Source organism: Staurois parvus, unplaced genomic scaffold, assembly GCF_062004578.1.
Source record: "Staurois parvus isolate SC_StPar_1 unplaced genomic scaffold, SC_StPar_1.0 ptg000354l, whole genome shotgun sequence".
NCBI classification, from domain to species: Eukaryota; Metazoa; Chordata; class Amphibia; order Anura; family Ranidae; genus Staurois; species Staurois parvus.
In genome coordinates, this window is record NW_028318150.1 from 1,883,441 (window position 1) to 1,905,764 (window position 22,324).

At 43.0% G+C, this 22,324-nt stretch overlaps 1 protein-coding gene across 1 annotated transcript in view; it reads right to left on the reverse strand.

The window, feature by feature from the left end:
- Positions 1–22,324, reverse strand: part of YTHDC2 (YTH N6-methyladenosine RNA binding protein C2) — a 173,449-nt gene that overhangs the window by 98,187 nt on the left and 52,938 nt on the right. Inside the window, exons 8-9 of the mRNA XM_089684728.1 lie at positions 12,174–12,330; positions 8,756–8,863 (exon numbers count right to left, since the gene is read on the reverse strand). Coding sequence (XP_089540854.1) covers positions 8,756–8,863; positions 12,174–12,330 — 265 coding nt within the window. The remainder of the gene's footprint in view (positions 1–8,755; positions 8,864–12,173; positions 12,331–22,324) is intronic.

A 22,324-nucleotide genomic window follows, 5' to 3' on the forward strand; every position in this document is an offset into this window, starting at 1 on the left:
TTGTGCAGAAAACCATCATTGACACCCTCCATAAGGAGGGAAAGCCTCAAAAGGTAATTGCAAAAGAAGTTGGATGTTCCCAAAGTGCTGTATCAAAGCACATTAATAGAAAGTTATGTGAAAGGGAAAAGTGTGGAAGAAAAAGGTGCACAAGCAGCAGGGATGACCACAGCCTGGAGAGGATTGTCAGGAAAAGGCCAGTCACACACACATACACAGGGACCGGCCAACATTCAATCCATCTATGGGTAGCCTGGTTGTACTGAAGTCAATCAACTTGATTACAACTAGCTTGTGGGATTGTTTGCATGCAATCACTGCCGGCGGCTGTAGCAGCCATCACACTGTATTCTTCCAGCAGGGAAGGCTTCCCGAGAGCGGAGCACAATAGCTCTGTGGGAGGGATTGCCCTATCAACAAAGTCAGAAAATCGAGTGATTTTCTTTCCTTTCAACCTCAGTGGGAAAAAAAGAAATTTGTATAATCTATGGCTTGTTTAAGTCACAAAAATAGACAAAAACACAATGTGCTTAAGCTGATAACACAAACAATTCTAATTCTTTGTGTATTTAATGAAAACACCCATTAAACATTCAGAGGGCTGAAGATAAAAAAAAAATGGGATTTTTTCCCTCTGAGTTCAAGCAAGTGGGTAAATAATAAGAATCGTTCTCAAATGAAGGCTGCCAGAGGACTGAAAGAAACAAGTTCAGGACCCATGATGGCAATGGACAACACACAGGGGTTCCACATGGCGAACCCCTTGGCCGAAGGTACAAAGCAAGGAGTTTGTGGATAAGGGACATTGAAATATTACCATGGCAGAACCTGGCTCTTATTGGTGCTCAAGGCAAGCTTTTGATCAACACCCTGTTTGGTGTTAACAAAACCCCAAGCCACCGAGAAGGAGCATGAATGGACACCCAAAGCTGCACAACAGACGATATCAGCTTTCCAGATACAATGACAAATCTTCCTAGAGAAAGACTTGCATGTCCTCAACATAGTAGGGAACACAGAGTCCAACAACCCCCTATCTCTCAGAAACTGGATTTCAAAAGTAATGCTGTCAAAGCTAGAGACGGCAAAGAGGGGTGTTAGAACATCCTTTGGAACAGAAGGTCCTTTGGAACTAGCAGCTGCCAGGGGGCGTCCACAATCAGCTGCACCACATTGACCAGGATAGACTGGAGCAACCAGAACTGAAATCTCCCTCACCTCGATCCTGCGTATCAGGAGAGAGAGTAGCTTGGGAGGAAGAAAGCGTAAATAAAGTGATTACTGCTCCCACGGTGCCACAAGCACATGTGTTGCATCCACCAGGAGGTCTCACCCTCCCTTCCCGATCTCTATTCTTCCTGTTGAAGCAAGACATCAGGAGAAGTATGTCCCCGGTCCTCCGGTGCTGGCAAATCTGATGGAACACCACAGCGTTTGAAGTGGCAATTCGCCTGCCAGTTCCAAATGCCTGGTATATACACAGCAGAAAACACCGTTATGTGCAGTTCCATCCACCAAAGATGCCAGCAACGCAGCTGCACCACTGTTGCAATCCTGGTGGTTGACTTGGGCAACTACGGTAGTGATGTCTGAGTGGATCCCAACCGGACGTCGACAAATAAGGTCCATCCATCACACCAGGCACAGCCCGACTGCTCACAGCTTCAGGATAGTGATGGGACGCCAAGCTTCTACCAACTAATGACCCTGTGCCAATTTCAAACCCAGGACTCCATCACAGCTGGACAAACTGGCCTCCCTCAAGACTATTGTCCAGTGAAGGGGATAGAAGGACTGCCAGGCCTCTAAGGAGCAATCGAAGCCACCAAAGGAGAGATGCCTTCCTTAATGTCTATAAAAGGTAGAATTCCTAATGAAGGGAAGCCACCGCTAAATGGGTGGATTCCATTGTGACCCTCTGCAAACGTAGAAAGCAGTTTAGGTCCAGGATCAGGCAAAACCTGTCCATCCTAGGAAGTGAAAAACCAATGGAAGAGAGTCCCAGAGAAGTTTCCGGCTCAGAAACCGGTGGACAATACAAAAACTACTATCTCACGCAAACCAGCAAAGATAATCACCTACCCTGCAAACAGGTGGGGGCAAGCCTACAAGTCCATGGGCTTCAGGGTCTTGTGAGGTCAGGAGTACTTGGCAATTCCCTCAGGAGCCTCAAAGGGCTTGGAGTTCTTGTCCGAGTAGCGCAAAAGGCCTCTGCTTGCAGACAAGGCAGGGCTAAGCTTACAACACAGTTCTGTTCCCTTCTTGGCTCATGGGAAATAGTACTCTTGCCATCCATAAAAGGTACTTGATGATATCATCAAAGATCGTATTGAGGAGACATTCATCCTGGCAGGGAAATGCCACATACTAGCACATAATGACAGGCTTACCTAAAAAAAATTATCCCTATAGCGGCGCGCTGTCACCACTGACAGGGATTCCATCTTTATCCAGTCTTCTTTCTGGGTTTGCAGGCTTCAGCTGTTTGAATGGCCTAGCTGCAATTTTATCACTTCCGTGCATGTGCGCAGGATTCCACAGCTCAACTCGGACGGCACGCCGTCCATTGAGAGAGCAGTGCACATGCACTGGTGACGCCACTATCTGCTACACATATGTAGTGAATATCTCCTAAACGGTGCACGGCATTTACTACCGCTTTAAGCAAAAGCAGCCGCTGAGAACCACAGTCAAAACAGAAAGTGAACAGAAGCAGGACTGCATCTAGAGATGTGTCATATATGTACTTCTGGCCCTGGATAGGTCCACTAGTTCTACATACAATGGTGGCACTTTTCCCAATGTCAAACCTTCTCATAACATCTTATCCCACAGCAACAGTGCTACGCCGGTGATTGTCAACATATTGCGGGAGACCGATTCCACCCTACTGTCCACAAGATCCTTAAAAAAAGGGAGATTCCTCCACCAGTAATATGGTTGCTTGTTCAACCTAGGAATGGGGGGAATCCACCACAGGATGAAGGGTACATTTTTTTTTTTTTTTTTTAGAAGGGCCTCCTCAAAAGTCATAACGTACTAAAGAACCATGAAAGGACATGTTGAAAGTTACTGTCCTCGTAGATAAATTTATAGTATTGTTTCCAGCACAGCCTTAAGTGGGGCAGCCACCAGCGCCTATTTCTGCGTGGTAGCGGTGGCAGGGATCCTCCTCTTGAGTGCAAGGGCCGGCAAATAGACTCAAACCTATAGATGTCAACCTGCCGTTCAATACATGCTGCATATAGATAATTGGTGGCCAAAACTGCCCAAGGATCTGTGATAAGTTGTTTCCTGCAGATCACAATCTGACGTCTGCCTAAAAAAGCAAGGGTGCCACAAAAAAGAGCACTTGTAAAATAAGAGGGGTTGGAGAGCGTAGTCTTCTGACTTACATGCTCAGCAATTTGGCTAGTTGGACCAGCCAAGTCACCTATCATATGGGGGACGGGTAATAAATCTGTTTTCCCGTTAACACCTGCTAACCAGGAGGGTGACAGGAACCTTGATCCTCTACACTGAGCTCATGCCTGGCAGAGAGTTAGGTCAAGGGAAAATGCCCTGGTAAAAATGGCGGCCACTACAGTCTGCCAGAGTGATCGCAGACCTAACCCCGCACTACAGTTCCACCTATAAGAACAAAGGCAACGGGCGATCGCATATCATAGAGAGAGCAGTTGAAAGTAACCTAGGATTAGGGCAGATGCCCACTGTCAAAAGGGGGGGGGGGGGCAAACAGCCAGCCAAGATAGGCTGCAAAGCCCCAGGCTATAGTTACTTGTAGCCTGATAGCATGGTGCAGACACCCGTAAAGGGAGCAAGGTACACAGCAAAGGCTGGGAAGGGGGATCCTGAACACCCACCTGCAACAGAAAGTAGTCAAAGTAAAACAAAATCTCCCAGGTGCTAGAGTCAAGGCCAGCACCACATATCCCCTACAGACTCTGATCCACACACCAACCCAGGGAGGGAGCCCACATGCAGGGGAGGCACAAAGACACTGGAGGACCTCCTCTGCCTGCCTGTCCGGGGACACAGGTAGGGCTACCCGACACATGGAAGAGCTGTGGCCCAAGAGAACCCCCTTCATCGCAGTACACCAGATGTCAAGTCAGGAGCAGGAGGGGTGGGGGGGATTAAGGTACAGGGAGCTCAGACCTGTAAGGGGAGAACTCCGCAGAGCCAACCCCCCAAGTGAGTACCCATGCCCCACACTGCAACCGGGGAGGGAGAGGGGACATCTACTTATATCAGTGGAGCTTTTGGGTGATGCTCCCTAGACAGAGCCTCGTCCCCACTGAAGTGGGGGGGCTTTCAGTCAGAGTAACATTGTGAAATGCACTGCAGGTGCCTGGTCATATGTGTCTCTGCGAGATGTTTAACTCCCTGGTTGCCCCGGTCCATGATAGAGCTATAGCAGCCGATCCAGCGTGTAAGCTAAAGGTCTGCGTGCACTCATTCGCCAGAATGGGGTGACCACTAGATGCAGACTGTCCAGTCGGTTGGCCAGTCTGGTTGTTGATTGAAGGTCTCTGCTAGAAAGAAAAAAAAAAGGCTATGGAACCACTGGTCCCAGCAGGGAACTAGGTCCTTACACCTTGAAGCAAAGCTCTACCCGAAAGAGTAAGCGCCGCTTGTTTGCACCTTGCCCCATACCACTGGCACATTTGGCATTTTGGGGGGCGGGTACCTGGTTTTGACAGGTACACACTCCCAATTCCGGCTCAATTCGCAGCGGTTCAGTTTGGCTCCCTCCACCCCCCCGCAGTACACTGGTCCCAGAAGACTACAGGACCATTCACAAGGTGCAGCACGACTCAAGCTTGCACAGTAGGAAACCAGCTGTGAAACAGCAAAGCTTCACTTCCGGTTTCCCTTACTTGCTATGCTGGCACCAGGAACCCAGAGGCTAGTGAAGAACTAGCTTGGGTGAGGACGATGCTGGACCCCTGGGCAGATTAAGTGTCCTTATATTAAAAGTCAGCAGCTACAGTATTTGTAGCTGCTGACTTAATTTTTTGGGGGGAGCCCGGAGCTCCTCTTTAAACACTATGCAGAAATAACTGGCTAACCTATAGCAGAGGGGGTTTACACCAGCTAGGACTGTCCATAGGAGGTGCTGTGCTGTCTAGTGTCCCACTCCTGTAGGTGGCGATAGAACCCTATGCTCAAGAAGAGAAGAGCTGTGTACGTCAATCAACAGAAAAGAAAAGTAAGTGCACTCACAGACTAATTACTTAAATGAAAGCTAATTGGAGTCAGTAACTTGTACATCTGGATTCCAGGTAATGAAGAGAGTTTGGAGGTGTGGATTAGATACTTTGGTGGATAAAAGGCTCTCAAACATTTTAAAATTGCTGTTCATAAGAAGCATCAGCTGACGTAAACAACGATTCAAAAAAAAAAAAAGGAGCTCTCTGAAGACATACAATCAAGAGTAGTTAATCTACATAAGGCTAGAAAGAGATATAAAGCAATCAAAGTGTTCAGACATCCACAAGTAAACAGACAAACTGTCTATAAATTGAGACAGTTTAGTACTGTGGGTACTCTTCCCAGAACTGGGTGCTCAGCTAAGTTGACTCCCAAGTCAAAACACAGAATGACGTAAAGAAGAGTCCATGAGTAACAGCTTAAAGCTTGAAGACATCACTGGAACTAGCAAACCAAGTTCATGAGTCTGTCATATGCAAGTCTTTGAACAGGTAGGGTGTTAATGAAAGAACAACACAAAGGAAAAAAAAAAAAAATCAATGCACAATTTAAGTTTGCCAAAGATCACCTAAGTAAACCGCAACACTTTTTGTGGACTGATGAAACAAAAATTTAAATGTTTAGGAAGAATACTCAGCACTATATATGGCACAAAAAGGGCACAGCTTCCTAACATCAAAACATCATCCCAACAGTGACGTACGGTAGAGGGAACATAGTGATTTGGGCTTGCTTTGCTGCCTCAGTGCATAGACCACTTGCCATCATCGAAAGCAAAATTAATACTAAAGTTTACCACAATATCCTACAGGATAATGTCAAGGTGTCTGTCTAACAGCTGAAGCTTAGTATAAGTTTAGTGATGTGGCACCACAGGCTGGCTACAGGAAAAGAAAATGCACCTTTTGAAGTGGCCCAGTCAGAGCCCAGACCTTAACCCCAGAGATGCTGTGAAATGACTTTGAGAGAGCAGTTCATACCAGATACCCTACAAATGTGTCTGATCTGAAGCAGTTTTGTAAAAAGGAATGGTCTAAAATTCCTCCTGAATTTTGTGCAAGGCTGATCTAGGAGGTACTGAAAGTGCACTGCTGCCAAAGGAGGATCAACTCGCTATTAACGCAAAGGGTTTACTTACTTTTTTCTCCAATGCAGTGAATGTTTAAAGACATAAGAAATTAGAATTGTTTGTGTGTTATCAGTTTAAGCATGTTGACTTGGATGAGGATCAGTTCACATTTTATGGCAAACTAATGCAGAAAACCAGTTAATTCCAAGCAGTTCACATACCGTATTTTTCGCCGTATAAGACGCACCTGACCATAAGACGCACCTAGGTTTTAGAGGCAGAAAACAGGAAAAAAAAAATTCTGAACTAATGGACTGCAGACACAGTACAGGAGATGACCAGAGACTGCGGACAGCACAGGGATGACCAGAGACTGCGGACAGCACAGGGATGACCAGAGACTGCGGACAGCACAGGGATGACCAGAGACTGCGGACAGCACAGGGATGACCAGAGACTGCGGACAGCACAGGGATGACCAGAGACTGCGGACAGCACAGGGATGACCAGAGACTGCGGACAGCACAGGGATGACCAGAGACTGCGGACAGCACAGGGATGACCAGAGACTGCGGACAGCACAGGGATGACCAGAGACTGCGGACAGCACAGGGATGACCAGAGACTGCGGACAGCACAGGGATGACCAGAGACTGCGGACAGTACAGATGACTGCTGAGCTTTGGGGAAGTGGGGAGCGGGTACCTGAATTTGACAGGTACCCGCTCTTACTTCCGCAGAGTTTTTGTTTGATCTTACCTGTTCCTCGATCCAGCCGCGCGCGGTCTTCCCGGCTTCTGTAATGGCGCTCGGCATGACAGCCGGGTGCCCAGTGCGCATGAGCGAGAAGCACTTGCGCTTTGTGATTGGTCCGGCAGCTTCTGGGATCTGTCATGTGTCCCAGGTACCGCCTTACTATTCACAAAGCGCACCGCTTCTCGCGCATGCGTACTGGGCACCCGGCTGTCATGCCCAGTGCCCACACTACAGAAGCCGGGAAGACAGCACGCCGCTGGATAGAGGAACAGGTAAGGTCCCACTGCAGAGCTGAGCGGCCGGCCCGGTATTCTGACACGGCCGCGGTGGAAATACCGGACCGGCCGCTCCATATTCGCCTTTTAAGACGCACTGACATTTCCCCCCCAGTTTTGGGGAAGAAAAAGTGCGTCTTATACGGCGAAAAATACGGTACTTTTTTTCCACTGCAAATTATCATATAACAAGTATATATAAAAATATTGCAACTCCAACATATAAGTGCAAAGAAAATTTGTAGTGCAAAATAATAGGACACACTGCAAAAAAAGAAAACAAAAATGAGGCTGCCCCACCTGATGCTTTATATCCTGACTGGACTTCATCAGAGGTAGTTCTGATGGAATCCAGTCGGGAGGTAACGAGTAAGGTGGGGAATATTCTGGGATATCATGCTAATTGGGGACGTGCCGTAGTTGAAAGCCTTACACTGGTTTTATTTTTTGTTTGTGTTTGGAATAAATGATGTGCATATCACAGATACAACATAAAAAATCCTTTTATTTTTAGGACATCTTGTGATTGAGACACACAATCACCTTCTGATTTAAGAAGGCTTTACAGTGCTATGAACTTATTGGGTTAGAGGGCATTTTGATTCTTTTAGTCCATAACCTGTATGGTTACACGCTCCTGTAATAACTGCCAAAAAAACTGCAGTAAAATGGTAAAATACAAATAAGACAATTACCACATCCTGGAAAACTTGAATCCTACAAATCTCCAAAAGTTAAAGCTAGACTTTGTCCAACCATGGTGACCACGTCATGTTCAATCCACTAATGGATATACTCCCAGACTATCTAAAAAAAGTCTGAGAGTCTTGGTCAACATAACTTGCTCCCCAAGGCTTTGATGGTTATCTCTTAATGCTTTAGCGCTACTAGACTGACCACTGTGTATACAAACAGTATGCAATTTCATCATTTCTTTTCTTTACATTGTGTTCATTGAACATGAGAATTTCACATAATTTACTTACAATCTAAGATCCCTAAAGCACACTCATAACATACACATACTAGGGCCAATTTAGATATGAACCAATTAACCTACCAGCATATGTCTTTGGAGTGTGGGAGAAAACCGGAGTACCCGGAAGAAACCCAAGCAGGAACAAGGAGACCATTCAAACTCCAGGCAGGTAGTGCCATGATTGGGATTTGAAACGACCACCCTAGTGCTGCCAGGCGGAAGTGCTAACCATTTAGCCACTGTGGTGCCCTAAATTGCCATCAATTTGCAAAGTGCAGGTCACACAACTCTTCACAGACTGAACTGAATTCTGATTGGTAGTTATAGAAAGTCCTTTAGAAAAGGAAAGATTGCCAAGCACTGTTGTTTAAATGGCTTATAGTTCAATAAATTCTGCTGTAACGTAAAATATGCAAAGCTTTCCAGTACATATAAACTACTTTAGTGTTCCATTTAACTTACCACACTGTTTTTCTTTCTTGTATTTAAGCATGTCCTTATTTGTGTAACCAGTAGTTTGCAATATATCTTCTAGAAACATTTCTTTTACCTCAAAAGGCCGGCCTGGTACTAAAAAAATAAAAATCACAAATCAAATATACACACACACACACATATATATATATATACACATACATACAGTTAGGTACATATACAGTTAGGTCCATATGTATTTGGACACAGGCACAATTTTAGTTTTTTTTCCAGGTATTGACCAAAACATATTGAAGCTATAGTTATATAATGGATATGGGCTGAAAGTGCACACTCTCAGGTTTAATTTGAGGGTATGAACATCCAAATTGGAGGAAGGGTTTAGGAATTACACCGCTTAAGAGCAATCGTCCACTCTTTTTCAAGGGACCAAAAGTAATTGGACAATTGAATATAATCATAAATAAAATGTTCATTTGTAATAATTTTGTTGAGGCGTCACAAAGTAAAAAATAGGACTATCCAGCTCAACTTGTCAGCCTACCCCAGTCTAATAATGGCTATTGTCAGCAAGGAACATGGATAAGTATAACTTATCAAAAAAGGGGGATAAGAAAGCCAGTTCAAACTGCCAGCCAGTTAGCAAACTATCAAAAACTAAATTAACCTGTCTAAGAACATGCGTTTAAAAACAGGGGTTTAGTTAGCACACATTTGCAAATACATACGCAAGCTACAGAGCCACATCACGGCACCCTTAGTATCTGTGGATTAATCTTAGTTTCATCCGTCCAAAGAATGCTTTTCCAGAACTGGTCTGGCTTTTTTAGATTTTTTTGGCAAAGTCTAATCTGGCTTTTCTATTCTTCAGGCTTATAAATGGTTTGCACCTTGTGATGAACCCTCTATTTGCTCTCGTGAAGTCTTCTTTTGATTTTAAACTTTGACTATGATACGCCCACCACCTGGAAATTGTCCTTCACTTGTCTTGTTCATGTTGTGAATGGGTTTTTCTTTACCATAGAGAGGATCCTGCAATCATCCACCACTGTTTTAGGTGGATGTCCATGCCTTTTTATGTTGCTGAGCTCACCAGTGCATTCTTCTTTTCTCAGAATGTATCAATATGTTGATTTGGCCACTCCTAAATGTTGCTGCAATCTCTCTAATGGATTTGGTTCATTTTTGAAGCCTTACAATGGCCTGTTTCACTTACATGGACAGCTCCTTTGAACGCATGATGTAGGTTCGCAGCAATAGATCCCAAATGCAAATACCACATTTAGAATCAACTCCAGACCTTTTACCAGCTTACTTAAGAAAAAATGGAGTAGCATACACCTGGCCATGAAACAGCTTTTGATTCAACTGTCCAATTACTTTTGGTCCCTTGAAAAAGGGGGGGATGGCTACTCTTAAGAGCTGTAATTCCTAAACCCTTCCTCCAATTTGGATGTAGATACCCTCAAATTAAACCTGAGAGCGTGCACTTTCAGCCCATATCCATTATATAACTGTAGCTTGAATATGCTTTGGTCAATACTTGAAAAAAACTAAAATTGTGCCTGTGTCCAAATATATATGGACCTAACTGTATACACACACACACACACACACACACACACACATATATATATACACATATACAGCAATAATATTCATGTCAGATTTTACCCCTAAAATGTTACTAAACCCAGGACCCTGCATCCACGATATCTGGTATCCCACAGTACACAGAACATGGAAGTGCAATTATTTTAGTAAAATTAAACTGCTAAATAACTTCTCATCAGCAGTTAGAACAGTCCTGTAACTTCTAGCAGTGTCCAGCCGAGCACTGGTTAAAGCTTGTAGGAGTAAGTTTCTTTCTGCTCTAGGAGGATGCAGAACCCCTGAATTATGTCTGGACAGTGCTGATAGGCCCTGTGCTGATCACATGCACTCTCCCAAGGGGAAAAAAAAAAAAAAAACTCTAGCAATACACTCCAAACTGAGCATCTCCACACAATATGTCTTATCAGGAGATAAGAAGGGGGCACTGGAAGAAGGGGAGGATCAGAGAAGTCAGGATCAAACAGCCTTTTTTACACAATGCAGAGGATTAACCCCTTAGGTTCCACAGTGAGTATATTAAGCATGCTTTACTGTATATAGACTGATTTTACTGTTCTGGGTTTAGTAACACTTTAAATATAGTTCACACTTCACTAAGTTCAGCAGAAATGATTAATAACACAATTATAAATGAGTAATGTTATGTTTAAATGTGGCTCTATAGTGTACCCTATATGTATTTTCTTTTTTTTTTGTTTTTTTTTTTAATGGTACTAGTTATTGTGTACATAGGCGGTAGCCACTTTGCATCAGTTAAGCATGAACCTGTCACCAGCGGCAGACTGACAACTCATGGGGCCCCCGGGTAATAGGGGATCATGGGGCTTCTGTGTCCTTGCCCACACTCAAAGCACACCCAAAAAAGCCTATAAAAAAGGTACCTGGGGCATTTCATGGGGCCCCATACTGACCCCGGGCCCGAGTGCTTGAATGGTCAGTCCGCCCCTGCCTGTCACATCACACTGCAGCTTGAAGAACTGTTTAGCTCATGTAACTACAAAATTAATGCTTTCACTCTGCATATGTGGCAGGTATATTTCAATGTTTCCTTCTTCTCTATGGCAATAAGTATAAGTGGATGGAAAAATGCTCAACGATCACATGCAGCATAACCAAAAGTCGGCTTCAAGATATATCATACTTGAAAATGTTTTCAAATAACTCCAGTTTGATGTTGGTTAGGAATTTTTTTTTTTTTTTTTTTTTTAAACTGAACTGGACAGTTGAGATGGATTAAAAACCCTATCTGTTTTTTACTACTAGCGAATACAGAGACAAAATCTTTACCAGGAAGCAAGGGAAAATCTCCAAAAGTAACACAGAAATAAAAATGCTTGACATTTAGTAGAATAGGACAGGGCAAGAACCCCTGTCAGAATTGTTTTTTCCGTCTGTGCCTCTGTTGCAGATTTTCCTTCTTCCTGACTTCCAAGACTTCCTGACTGGTAAACTCATTGTCACCATGAAAATAAGTGAGGAAAACATTGCTGACACAGCACTGCATTGCAGCAAGAACCCAGGCGATCTGAGCAGAAGAGGGAGCAGGTACCTATTAAATCCAGGTTCCAACCCCCCCAAAAAAAATATATGCCAAATATGACGGGGGGCAGGAATGGAGAAGGCATAACAGCAGAACTTCCCCTTTTTGAGTCAAGTTCCACTTTAAAATGTACTGTATAGCTGAGACTGTGGACAGTTGGCTAACAAAAATAGTAAACCTAATTAAATAAAAGCACAGGTAAAAAGGTCTTCAGGATAGAAAAAAAGTGTGTAAATTGCTGGAATTATCAGTATCATACACTTTACAAAAAAAGGTAAATATAATGCATACTATATAAAACAGGACAGCTTCCAAAATATCTGAGAAACAAGTTGACATCTAAGGCAGCACTGGAAAGGATCAGCTTCAGAGTTGGATGCTTCTTTATCACATCCCTCAGCTTGATTAACAGAAAATCGCTGAACCGATCACGTTCATGAACTTCATCCTGTTAAATGACCAATGACAAGATATAGAGAGTATTACAAAGACAAACATGACAATACTATAAAATAAAACTTTATAAACTCATAACTAATCATAAAACAGAGGCAAAAGACAAGTTGAGATAATCTTTCCTTCCATAAAGTAGGATTTTTGTACTCCTTTCTTGGAGTCCATTGGGGGAAAAAAAGGAAGTATTTAATCTTTGTGTTATACTGCCACCTACACTGACAAAGGAAAAAACTGAAGGGCCAGCCCAGGATACTACCAGCATGCCTCAGTTTTGAAGTAAAGCAGTACCAAAGGCATGATCATCAACACAGAGGGGTGGAACCCCAATGGACTTGGAGTATGAAAATCTAATTTTTTTTTTTGTCACTCACTGAACGACACAGGAGGTTTTTTACCTTGAGGACATCCAAAAGCAGTCCAACAACACAGCAAACAAAAGCTAACAGGCCTAAGAAAACAACAGAGAATTGAAGCGCATCTGTAGCTCAAGAGTCAGCTGAAGGACCTTGCACCTGAAACTGGCATCAGATGAGGCAATAACGTCCACCTAGTAGAACTTAGAGAATAGAATAGTGCAAATAGAAGACAGAAAAGCAAATTTGCAATCCGGGAAACCATTGCTTGGTGCCAAAAGAAGCACTCATATCTAGTAGAGCATGCCTTGCCAAGATGTCTGGAACCCAAACCGTGATATCATGTGTTTGGATTATTGTCTGAGCCACCTAGAGATGCTGGAACGAGAATCTGGCACAACCTTATGGAGATCACAGGGGACGACAACAAGGGAACCATTCTCACAGAATAGACTCTCACAACCAGAGCCACATTCAGATAACTGAGAAAAATTACCATTTGGTGAACTGAAACCGAGCAGAGAGGCAGAACAACAATAACCCGGTTAAGGTGAAAAGCAAAAATTACCTTAGGCAAGAAGAAAGTCCTGGACCTCAAAACCACCTTATATCTATACAAAACCAGAAAAGGATCCTTGCAGCATAAGGCCACCATTTAAAAAGTTAACCTTGAGAAGGGAATGGCTGCAATGAAATACTACCTTGTGGGTGGAGGTAGAAAGATGAATGTCTCTAATGGGTTCAAACAGCTGTTTCTTAACTCCTTGGTGCCTCCCGGCCCTTTAAGGGTTTTAGAGGCTGAGAGGCGGGGTCGGGTTTTAAAGTCATGTGACCGCCACGATTCGCCATCGAAAGAGGAGATCAAGACCTTTCCGTGAGTACCGGACATGTGTGCTGGAAGCGCACAGGGCGCACGCTCTCAGCACATATGTTTTTATTCATTGCACGCAAATGTGCGGCCACTCTGCGTCAAGGCCCAGACGCCGGGAGGCTGCACATTTGCGTGTGGCCAGCGTGAAGAGGTTAATGGAAGAGAGATCCCTATTCAGATCCCTGAAGTCACAGATGGGGCTACATGGGATCAATGAGTGAGATGCCAACAGTCTCTGAAACAACACAATGGGCAACAATCTGAACTTTTATAGTGCTGGGAGCCATTGCTGGTCCAGACTAAGCTGTAGAAAGAAGAGTATTTGTCTCACAAAGAAGACCAGAGACTCACACCAAGTTACATATGATTTCTGTGTCCGATAACAGACCTTGTGGGAAAGTTGACTTAATTCAGATTTTGACATCATATGATACACCAAATCAAAAATATATCATATATCACTCATCTATAATGAGTGACTAAACAAATAACAAGGTATGCAGTGCTAAATAAATGTCTTTGAGAAACTCTGATAGAGATATCACTGTTGAAACACAATAATATTAATAGAAAACCTATCCAAGTTCCAAGTAAGGTGGATATAACCATGTAGGTTTGTAGAATATAAAAATCAAATGTTTACTTCAGCGTAAAATCAACGTAAAAATCCTGGAGATTCCAATAAATGTATGCGCTTACCACAAGAACATACAAACTGAGCGTTGTATGTATGTCATCAGGTGTACCATCAACGGAAAAAGAGCCTGGTTCCCACTGTGGGCAGCATCCGGTCACTCTGGTAGACACTCAGGGGATGTCAGCACTCACTCTGGGGTCCCATCCAGCTCACCGGTAGGTCCACCGACGTCCAGCCTCCTGGTAAGTACTTCTCCTACGATGGTCCACCTTTCATGACTCGCAGAATAACGAGCCACAAGGCAAAATTGTATTGATAGTGAAGTATGTCTTTATTGTAAAATTCCAAAGTAAGGTAAAACACTCACATTAGGGCCTGCATCAACCAGGTTAGCTTGCAACCTCCCTGGTGGTTAATGGCGTCAGCTGGGTGAGTAGCCTAACATGTTTCGAGCAGACACGCTCGTTATCAAAGGGAGTACTGAGTGACTGGCATCAAATGGTAAATCAATCCTTGAGAAACAAGAGCTGAACAGTCTGGTAGAGGCCACATCGTGTACACCAGGAGTTTTACCAGGTTCGCATACAGCATCTGATAGTTGCTGCGAGTCAGTTCGCAGCAATGAGGATAACTAGGATACTTCTCCATTTCAATTCTGCGAAACAGACAAGGAAGTAGTATCAGGAAAGAAAATGCATAGACCAGAGTGTACAAAAACCAAAATATATAAAGTTACCGCTCCCTACTAGAGTAAAAATAAGCAGCTTGCAATTACAGGTAAATAAACACCACCCTTCACGTGAACTCTAAAAAAAATTGCAGCGCTGCAATTTTATTTAGAATAGACCAGGGAGTACTGATTACAAGGAGCCACCAGAGATTCCACTGCTGCTACAGGATTCATGTAGCTGGACACATACCTGTCCAGTTTGATGTTGATCCTGGCAGCCAGCAGCTGGACATACAGTATAGTGCCCACATCTGCAACACAAGCCTTGAAACACCTCTGGGTGTAGACACCACTCTTCCAAGTCCACACATTGCCAGCTAAGTTTGCTTGACAATTGTCCTCATTTGGAATGTACAGTATTCAGCAGAAAAGGCTGTAAATTAAGTTTTGGCCAGAACAGGATGGGATCTACCTTTCTTGCCACAGCTAGGACTTTTGGTTCAACTGATAGTTGATGTCCATCACTGCTGTGGCATTGTCATGCTGAACCTGAATCGTATGACATTCCAACAGAATGGTCCAGAATATTGAGCTGGAGAAGAAATTCCATCAATGACCAAGTCCCCTGCAGTGTCAAGGTGCCCAATACTCCTCCCTAGCCCAACAGACTGGCATCCATTGCAAGGATCTTGCAAAAAGACAGAATAAATGCCTTCAGATTACAGAGCCGGATTTCTGATCTACCAAACCAGAAACAAATTGGTCCTCTGTGCCAAACATTTTGGTCTATTCATGAACTGATTGACTTGTTATGTTGTAGATACTGGGCAAATGGAACAGCCTCAAAAGAAGGCTAACATCAAGCTCAAAACGCTCATGCAAACGCAGAAAGTTGGATAACGCCTGGACTGGAGAGGTCGAATCTGAGATGATAGAGTTTGAAGCCTGCCTCGTGGGAAAAAAAAAAAAACAGCCTAACCGGTGTCCAGAATTAGTTTTAGATATTTTAAATGATCAGCCTATTCCAAAATGCTGATTTCTGAAGGTTCAGGATCCATCCAAAACATCTGACATTTTCTGCAAGAGCCCATCCCATGATGGGGATGTCCCGAGAGCATAGCAGGGCTAGTACCAGGGCTAGCACCTTGGCGAAATCCCAAGGTACAGATGAAAGGTCAAAGAGCAGGTCCACAAACTTGTAAGTGCAGGGGCCCCACAGCAAAAAGTAGGAAACGTTGATACACTAAGAAGATACTGTAAGGACATGCAGGTATAACTCCCTGATGTTCACAGAAGCCAGGAAGTTTCCCTGGTGAAGAGAAGTGATGACAGAACTGGTGGATTTCATGGGTAATTTGTGAACTTAAATATAGACCTCAGAGCTTTTAGGTTCAAGATGGACTTTATACCCCATTTGAGTTTAAGAATGGTCAACATGTTAGAGTAGAATCCTTGAAACTATTATAGTACATGAACAGAGGAAATGACACCTTAGTCCAGACGGCTCAATGGAGATTTGTTAATCTGTGTGGAGACAAAGGAAGGCTGGCACTGAAAAACCAAAGAGGGGGTACAGAGCAAATCTCCAGTTTGTAGCCTTGGGATGCCCCCTATTGCACCATGTCCAATACTTACAAGAAACCTCCAATCCTGAAAAATGGGGGTTCATCTTCATGTGGAAGAATTGTCTAAGGTTTTGTCAGACTTTAAGCCTCCAAATCCTGCAGGTGGATTGGAAGCCAAGATAGGAGGCCACAACAAGGAGGGAAAGGGATGTAGAGAAACAAAAATGTATGTTTAATAGACAAGAAGGGAAAAGACTTCATAGTCTGTTTAATAGGCTTCATCTGCTGATATAGGTGCGTTCTCTTGCCACCTTTATCATCCTTGATAATGGTATCAAGAGTGGTGAGTTCTGCAGTCCAACATTTTATCTAAAGCGCCCTATGCATGTGTACTGACATGGATACCTATGTGGGATAAAAGCCGGGATCATTCCAGCAAAATGTCACAACTAAAGTTTAACACTACTGCCATTTGCTCCACACATTCTAGAAGCAAGGGATCAATCACAGTAGTGGGAAGATCCCTTTTAGAAAAAGTTGTAGAAATGGCTTCAAACAGCTTATCAGCAGGGTCCTTAAAGACATCTGCATTCTGTTCCAAAATGGTAGCTGCTCTATTAAGATGGGACACAGCAGTGATAGTCTATTTTTGTACAGAATCCTCTCCAAGTGTAAACAAAGCTCAAAAACATTTCGAAGAGCAAACAGTTTGTCAGGATGTCTCCAATCTCCAAAGATAGATTGAACAACGGTTGGAATGTAAAGGTCATTGCAGCCTTAATGGCTCAAAAAGAGCGAAGACTGGTAACAGCATTGGTAGAAGCAAAAGGCTGAACCTACCACACTGAAAAGAGCTGAAAATGTCTCTTATTTGGGTGTAATAGCAGAAGATGGCAAAACCAACACAGAATCTGCAAGGCAAGTTATGGAAACATGCTTGCATCTTCTGCGAGTCAAAAGTAATTGGGTGATTGGGGCCATAAAGTCTTGAATGACTTGTGAAAACCTCAGATGAATGGGCAGAGAGATCGGCCACACCACACCTAGACTTCAGCATCATGGTTCTAGGCTGCAGACATCCACACCATCTGTAAGAATGCTATAAGCAGCCCCAGAACCATTAGCAGAGTGTGAGCTTGGAGTTGCAGGTAGACTGTTCCTCCAGTGTCTAGAATCAAGCATGTCGTGGCCACGTAACAGTAAGGCAACTTAAGGCTCAGGGTATGAGACAAGGCCTCAGGTACTCAAAAACCACAAACAGCTTATAGAAGCTGAGGGCTGGATGGCAGGAGGTGACCAAAGTTACTGTAGGCAGACCGGAGGAACAGATCAAAACCTAAAATTCCACGTGGCTCTTTGCAAGCAGGAGCAGCACTGGGGAGAGAGCACCCCCCACCCACCCCCCCCCCCCATTTGCTCATTTACACAGCATTGACCCCTTGCGCTGTGGAAGCTGGCAGGATACAGGGAATTTAAATACCAAGCTACCAATGTAAATCTGGTAGTTCCCAATGCACGGCCCGGGCTGCCTTCTCAGAGAGTGAATTTATTTACTAGCGTCCATTCCTTTTATAGGTGACAGCATAACCCAAATGTGAAAGACCTTATGTGTACCTCAACGCATAGTAAAGAAAATGCATTTTAAAGTGCAATTTTAGATAAAAAAGTAAACATGTACAGTACATGTGAATATTCTTTCCTGCCCAAAAAAAATCTGCAATTTTTTTACTGATTCAAACACCCCTACCAAACACTATATGAAGGTCCTGACTGTTCACATGCTCTACTGCACAGCAATACAGCTTGGTCAAATCTATAGCTAGATAGGAAAAAGAACAGCAGCTTACATATGAAATCTGCTCTGGGTGCTCTCCTGGATTTAGGAAGCTCCATTTGTCAGATTCAGAACGCTGACTAGTTTGCAAAGCAGCCCCTTTCCTCTCCCAATCGAAATAATCACAGTATGTACAGGGTATTACAGGACGCCAGAAAAAGACAGATGAAAGTACTAATTAAAAATACATTAGCTATATTTAATAAATATTTAACTGGATTAGGCCTTGGTTAACACTTGAGGGTTGGGATTGCTCACAAAAGCACGCATGTTCCTGACTTGCAGATGAAATGCACTGCACTTCAGCAGACACGCAGGCGGTGCTGTTAATTCCCGATAGCAATCCCATGCATTGGGAAGCATGGCACATTTGTGAGCGCCAAAACGCATGGTGCTGTGGCACCATGCAGCTCGTTGTGGGACATGTAAAAAAAAATTGGAAGGGAATTCTTTCGCTGAGTTTGTGCATGTGTGCAGGTAGTGCAGCCCACTGAAATAATTGGCTGCCTACACACGGCATGCAGGTCACAGAAGTGCAAGCCTAGCCTAAACAAAGGTCTTCCTACAATTAATATTTAAAGTAATAATGCCTCCTTATAGCATTAGAACATGGGCACTTTCTTGATTATATGTCCAGGTCTAGAGAAGGAAGACAGGAGCACAACTAGATATGACCTTGTCTCCCTAGACGAATTTGGCCAAACCCCCAACTAGTAATGATTTGTGGCACAAACTGTCCTATTTGTGGTAAAAATAAATGTCTGACCTCTAAAATCAGTGTTCAGTGACATGCAGTACTTCAGCTGGTCAGTACCAGGTTGAATCAACAAATTCCTGTGGGGAACCTAAATTCTATTCATTTTTCTGCAGTGATGTGCACCTTATGACAAGATTATTTTAGTTTAACCCCTTCCTGCCTAAGGGTAAAACAAATGTTATTGCGTAAGCACAATTTTGCAACTTTGACATGTGTTAGTAAAACTGTACATATCCTCACAACTACTGTGAGTATCCAGGTGGATTATACCTTGTTTTTCTTTCAGCACAAATTAGGCTTTCTTTTGGTGGTAAATAGTAACGGATTCTCCTGCTCTTGATGATTGCAGCAATACATATAAAAGCATATGTGTATGTTTGTTGTCGTCAGTACCCGTATTACAGCCCAGAAACAATGGTGCACACATTTTTTTCTGCCTAAAGTACACTGACACTAATTTCAATTTTTTTATTTTATTTCTACTCAAAATATGCTAACCTTGAGCTTTGACCCTGGCCTTGACCCGAACACTTATTCTGGCAAACCTTGATCTTGTTATTTTTTTTATTTTTATTTTTTTACACTTTATTTGCACTGCAGCTTCATCCCCTGCAAGGAGAGGAAGATGCAAAATCTCTCTCTCTCCAATCAGAAGAGGAAGTAAACACGGGGAGGCCTCACAGTGACCGATCAGAGGCCAATCAGAGGCTATCACAGCAATCAGGTGACCCGGAACTGGGAGTCCTGGGTCATGATGGTTAGTACAAGACTTGGGACTCTAAATGACAGCCCAGTCTCTGTGCTGGGAGAGCGCTATGTGGTACACTCCCAGAACAAAGGGAGATACAGATATGTGGCCCCACGGAAAAAAGACCCACTTTCGTGAGGTCGCATATATGCAAACGGTTGGTGGGAAGGGGTTAAGCTAGACTAGGTAAACAATAGATCCTAATTTTGTCTGTATCCCTGTTCAGAAGATGCAGATGCACCTATTTGTCCTCTGGCAATTGTCCCAGAGACAGAAATGGAGGGCAAAGTCACCAAAGCAAGTGAAGAGGGAAAATCCTCCGAAATGGGCACATGTATTAGTGGAAATTCTCTAAGATAATTCTATTCACTTTGGGAAGATGACCTCCGATTTCCTGTCCCGTTTCCAGGGCAGTGAGGGGAAAACTTCCTATAAGGACAGAGGCAGCCAAAATAACCCAATGGGGTTTAACCCTTCCCAACTCTAAAACAAAAAAGTGTTAGCTTTACTTACACATTGTAATCTTGCTACAGATCTAACACAAACTCTATCCACTACATATAACCCTAAAACAAACAAGGGAACTAAAAGGATCACTCGCTCATGTAACATACTGAAGGTTCAGCATCACATTAATAACTATGCCTCATTGGATGTAATACATCCAGAGTGTGAAGGGTTTTTAACAAAGCTCATGGCTCCCAGCTGTAATGCAAAAGTGATCCTTCACCAATCTGCTCCCCTTCCCCTGTATAATAGATCCCTGAAGGGTCCTTCATAAAAAGAGGACCTCTGAATCTTCCAATGCGATTACATGGAGGGTAAGGGGTTTGCCTGCCCCCTTTGTGATAATGGAAAAAAAGTTATAAAAAAAAATAATAAAATCAAATAAAAAGCAACTCCATCAACCTGCACACACCCGCAAATGCACACACAGCATGTGAACTTGTATGTAAATGGAAATTGTGCCACATGTTATATGTCTTGATTGCTCATTTACGGTTTACTCTAAACTAATAAGCTGTAAAGACATTTAAAGTTTTGCCTATTGATAATTTTGGCTACCATAATTTTTCACTACATCTGGTTTGACATACAGTATTGGGCATCTTTATACTCTACACTACCTTCTCTAATTTTGTACAAAAAAATTGGTGACTAAATTGCATTTGTGTGCAATAAAATTCATAGCGTATTTTCCCCTGGAAAAAAAACATTTAAGAATTGTACGCAAAAATTTTTGAAAAATTTCTCCAGAGGGAACTAGTTTAGCAGTGTAATCAGCATATTTAGTAGCAGCATTGACTTCACAACAAACATATCACATCATTTAAAATATTTTTTTTTTTGTACAAATACTATTCAAGGGTCAGACATAGACTTCCAGTAGAGGTGCTAGTTTTTCCTAATTCCTTGGAAATAAAACTGATTTACCTTCCTACTCTGTACTCTTAGATCTAATCTGTTAGAAGAGATTTCTGTGTGCAAGCATTGTGTTATTACAAATTGGAACACTAGGTGTACTCATTTGCCAACATTACTGATGACAATGAAACCATGAATGGCTCCGTGATTAATAATGAGGAAAGAGGGAATTGGTGCGTCACTATGCATTTGAGATTTGTGGTGTGTGTGAAACTGCTTCTTGTTTATAAAGGGTGAAATTAGACCAATAAACAAAGCTGATAAAACGCTGTCATGTGACAGAGGAAAGTGGAATTTTAATTATCAGATCGATGATGACCGATTTGAGTGTGGCAGCAGCATCAGTCATCTCATCATAAAAAAACTGCAAGGTACCCTTATCTTTAATTTACAATAAATTACTCGCCCACAGTTATGTCGCCTCAACATTTTACAACACTATTCTAAGCTATCGTAGTAATTCCAGCTCCATATACCAGAATGTATTAAATATCCATGGAAAATATTTTGTCAGTAAGTTCAAAAGCCTTCTTGTGACATGAAAAGTCAACACTTACCACTGATTTAAGTATAGTTAGTGTTTGACTGAATTTCTGCTTTAATTGTGATTATGCATTATAATTAATAAAAAGTATCTGTCATATCCCATTTTGGCTTAAAAAGTAATTACAGGTTAAAGCAATCTGTGAGCTATGTGACCCAACAAACACTTCCAGCTATGCTTTATTCAGAAAGATCACCACACTTGGGGATGTACAATCTGAAGTCCATCCTATGTAACCTCCTCCTGCTTCTTGTACTGCCAACATTCAACTTCCTAGGCAGCTCTATATCCGATTGCTGGATGTGAGAAAAATGTTAATACTCAAAGCACAGGATAGAGATGGGGTAAGGGGAGCAACTAAGGTCACATTCACACTGGGCACGGTTGAACTGAAGTGCACCCAAGTTCAGGTGTCCCCCTCCCAACTTCTCCGCTGTTCTACACTCACACTGGGCTACAGGCAAGTGTTCCAGGGCACACGTACACCATCACCGTTACCATCCAGACCACAGTGATCCCTGCTTTTCTGCTCAGTGACCTATTGAGAGTTCTGTGCTTTGGGACAGTTTGCATTTACACTGA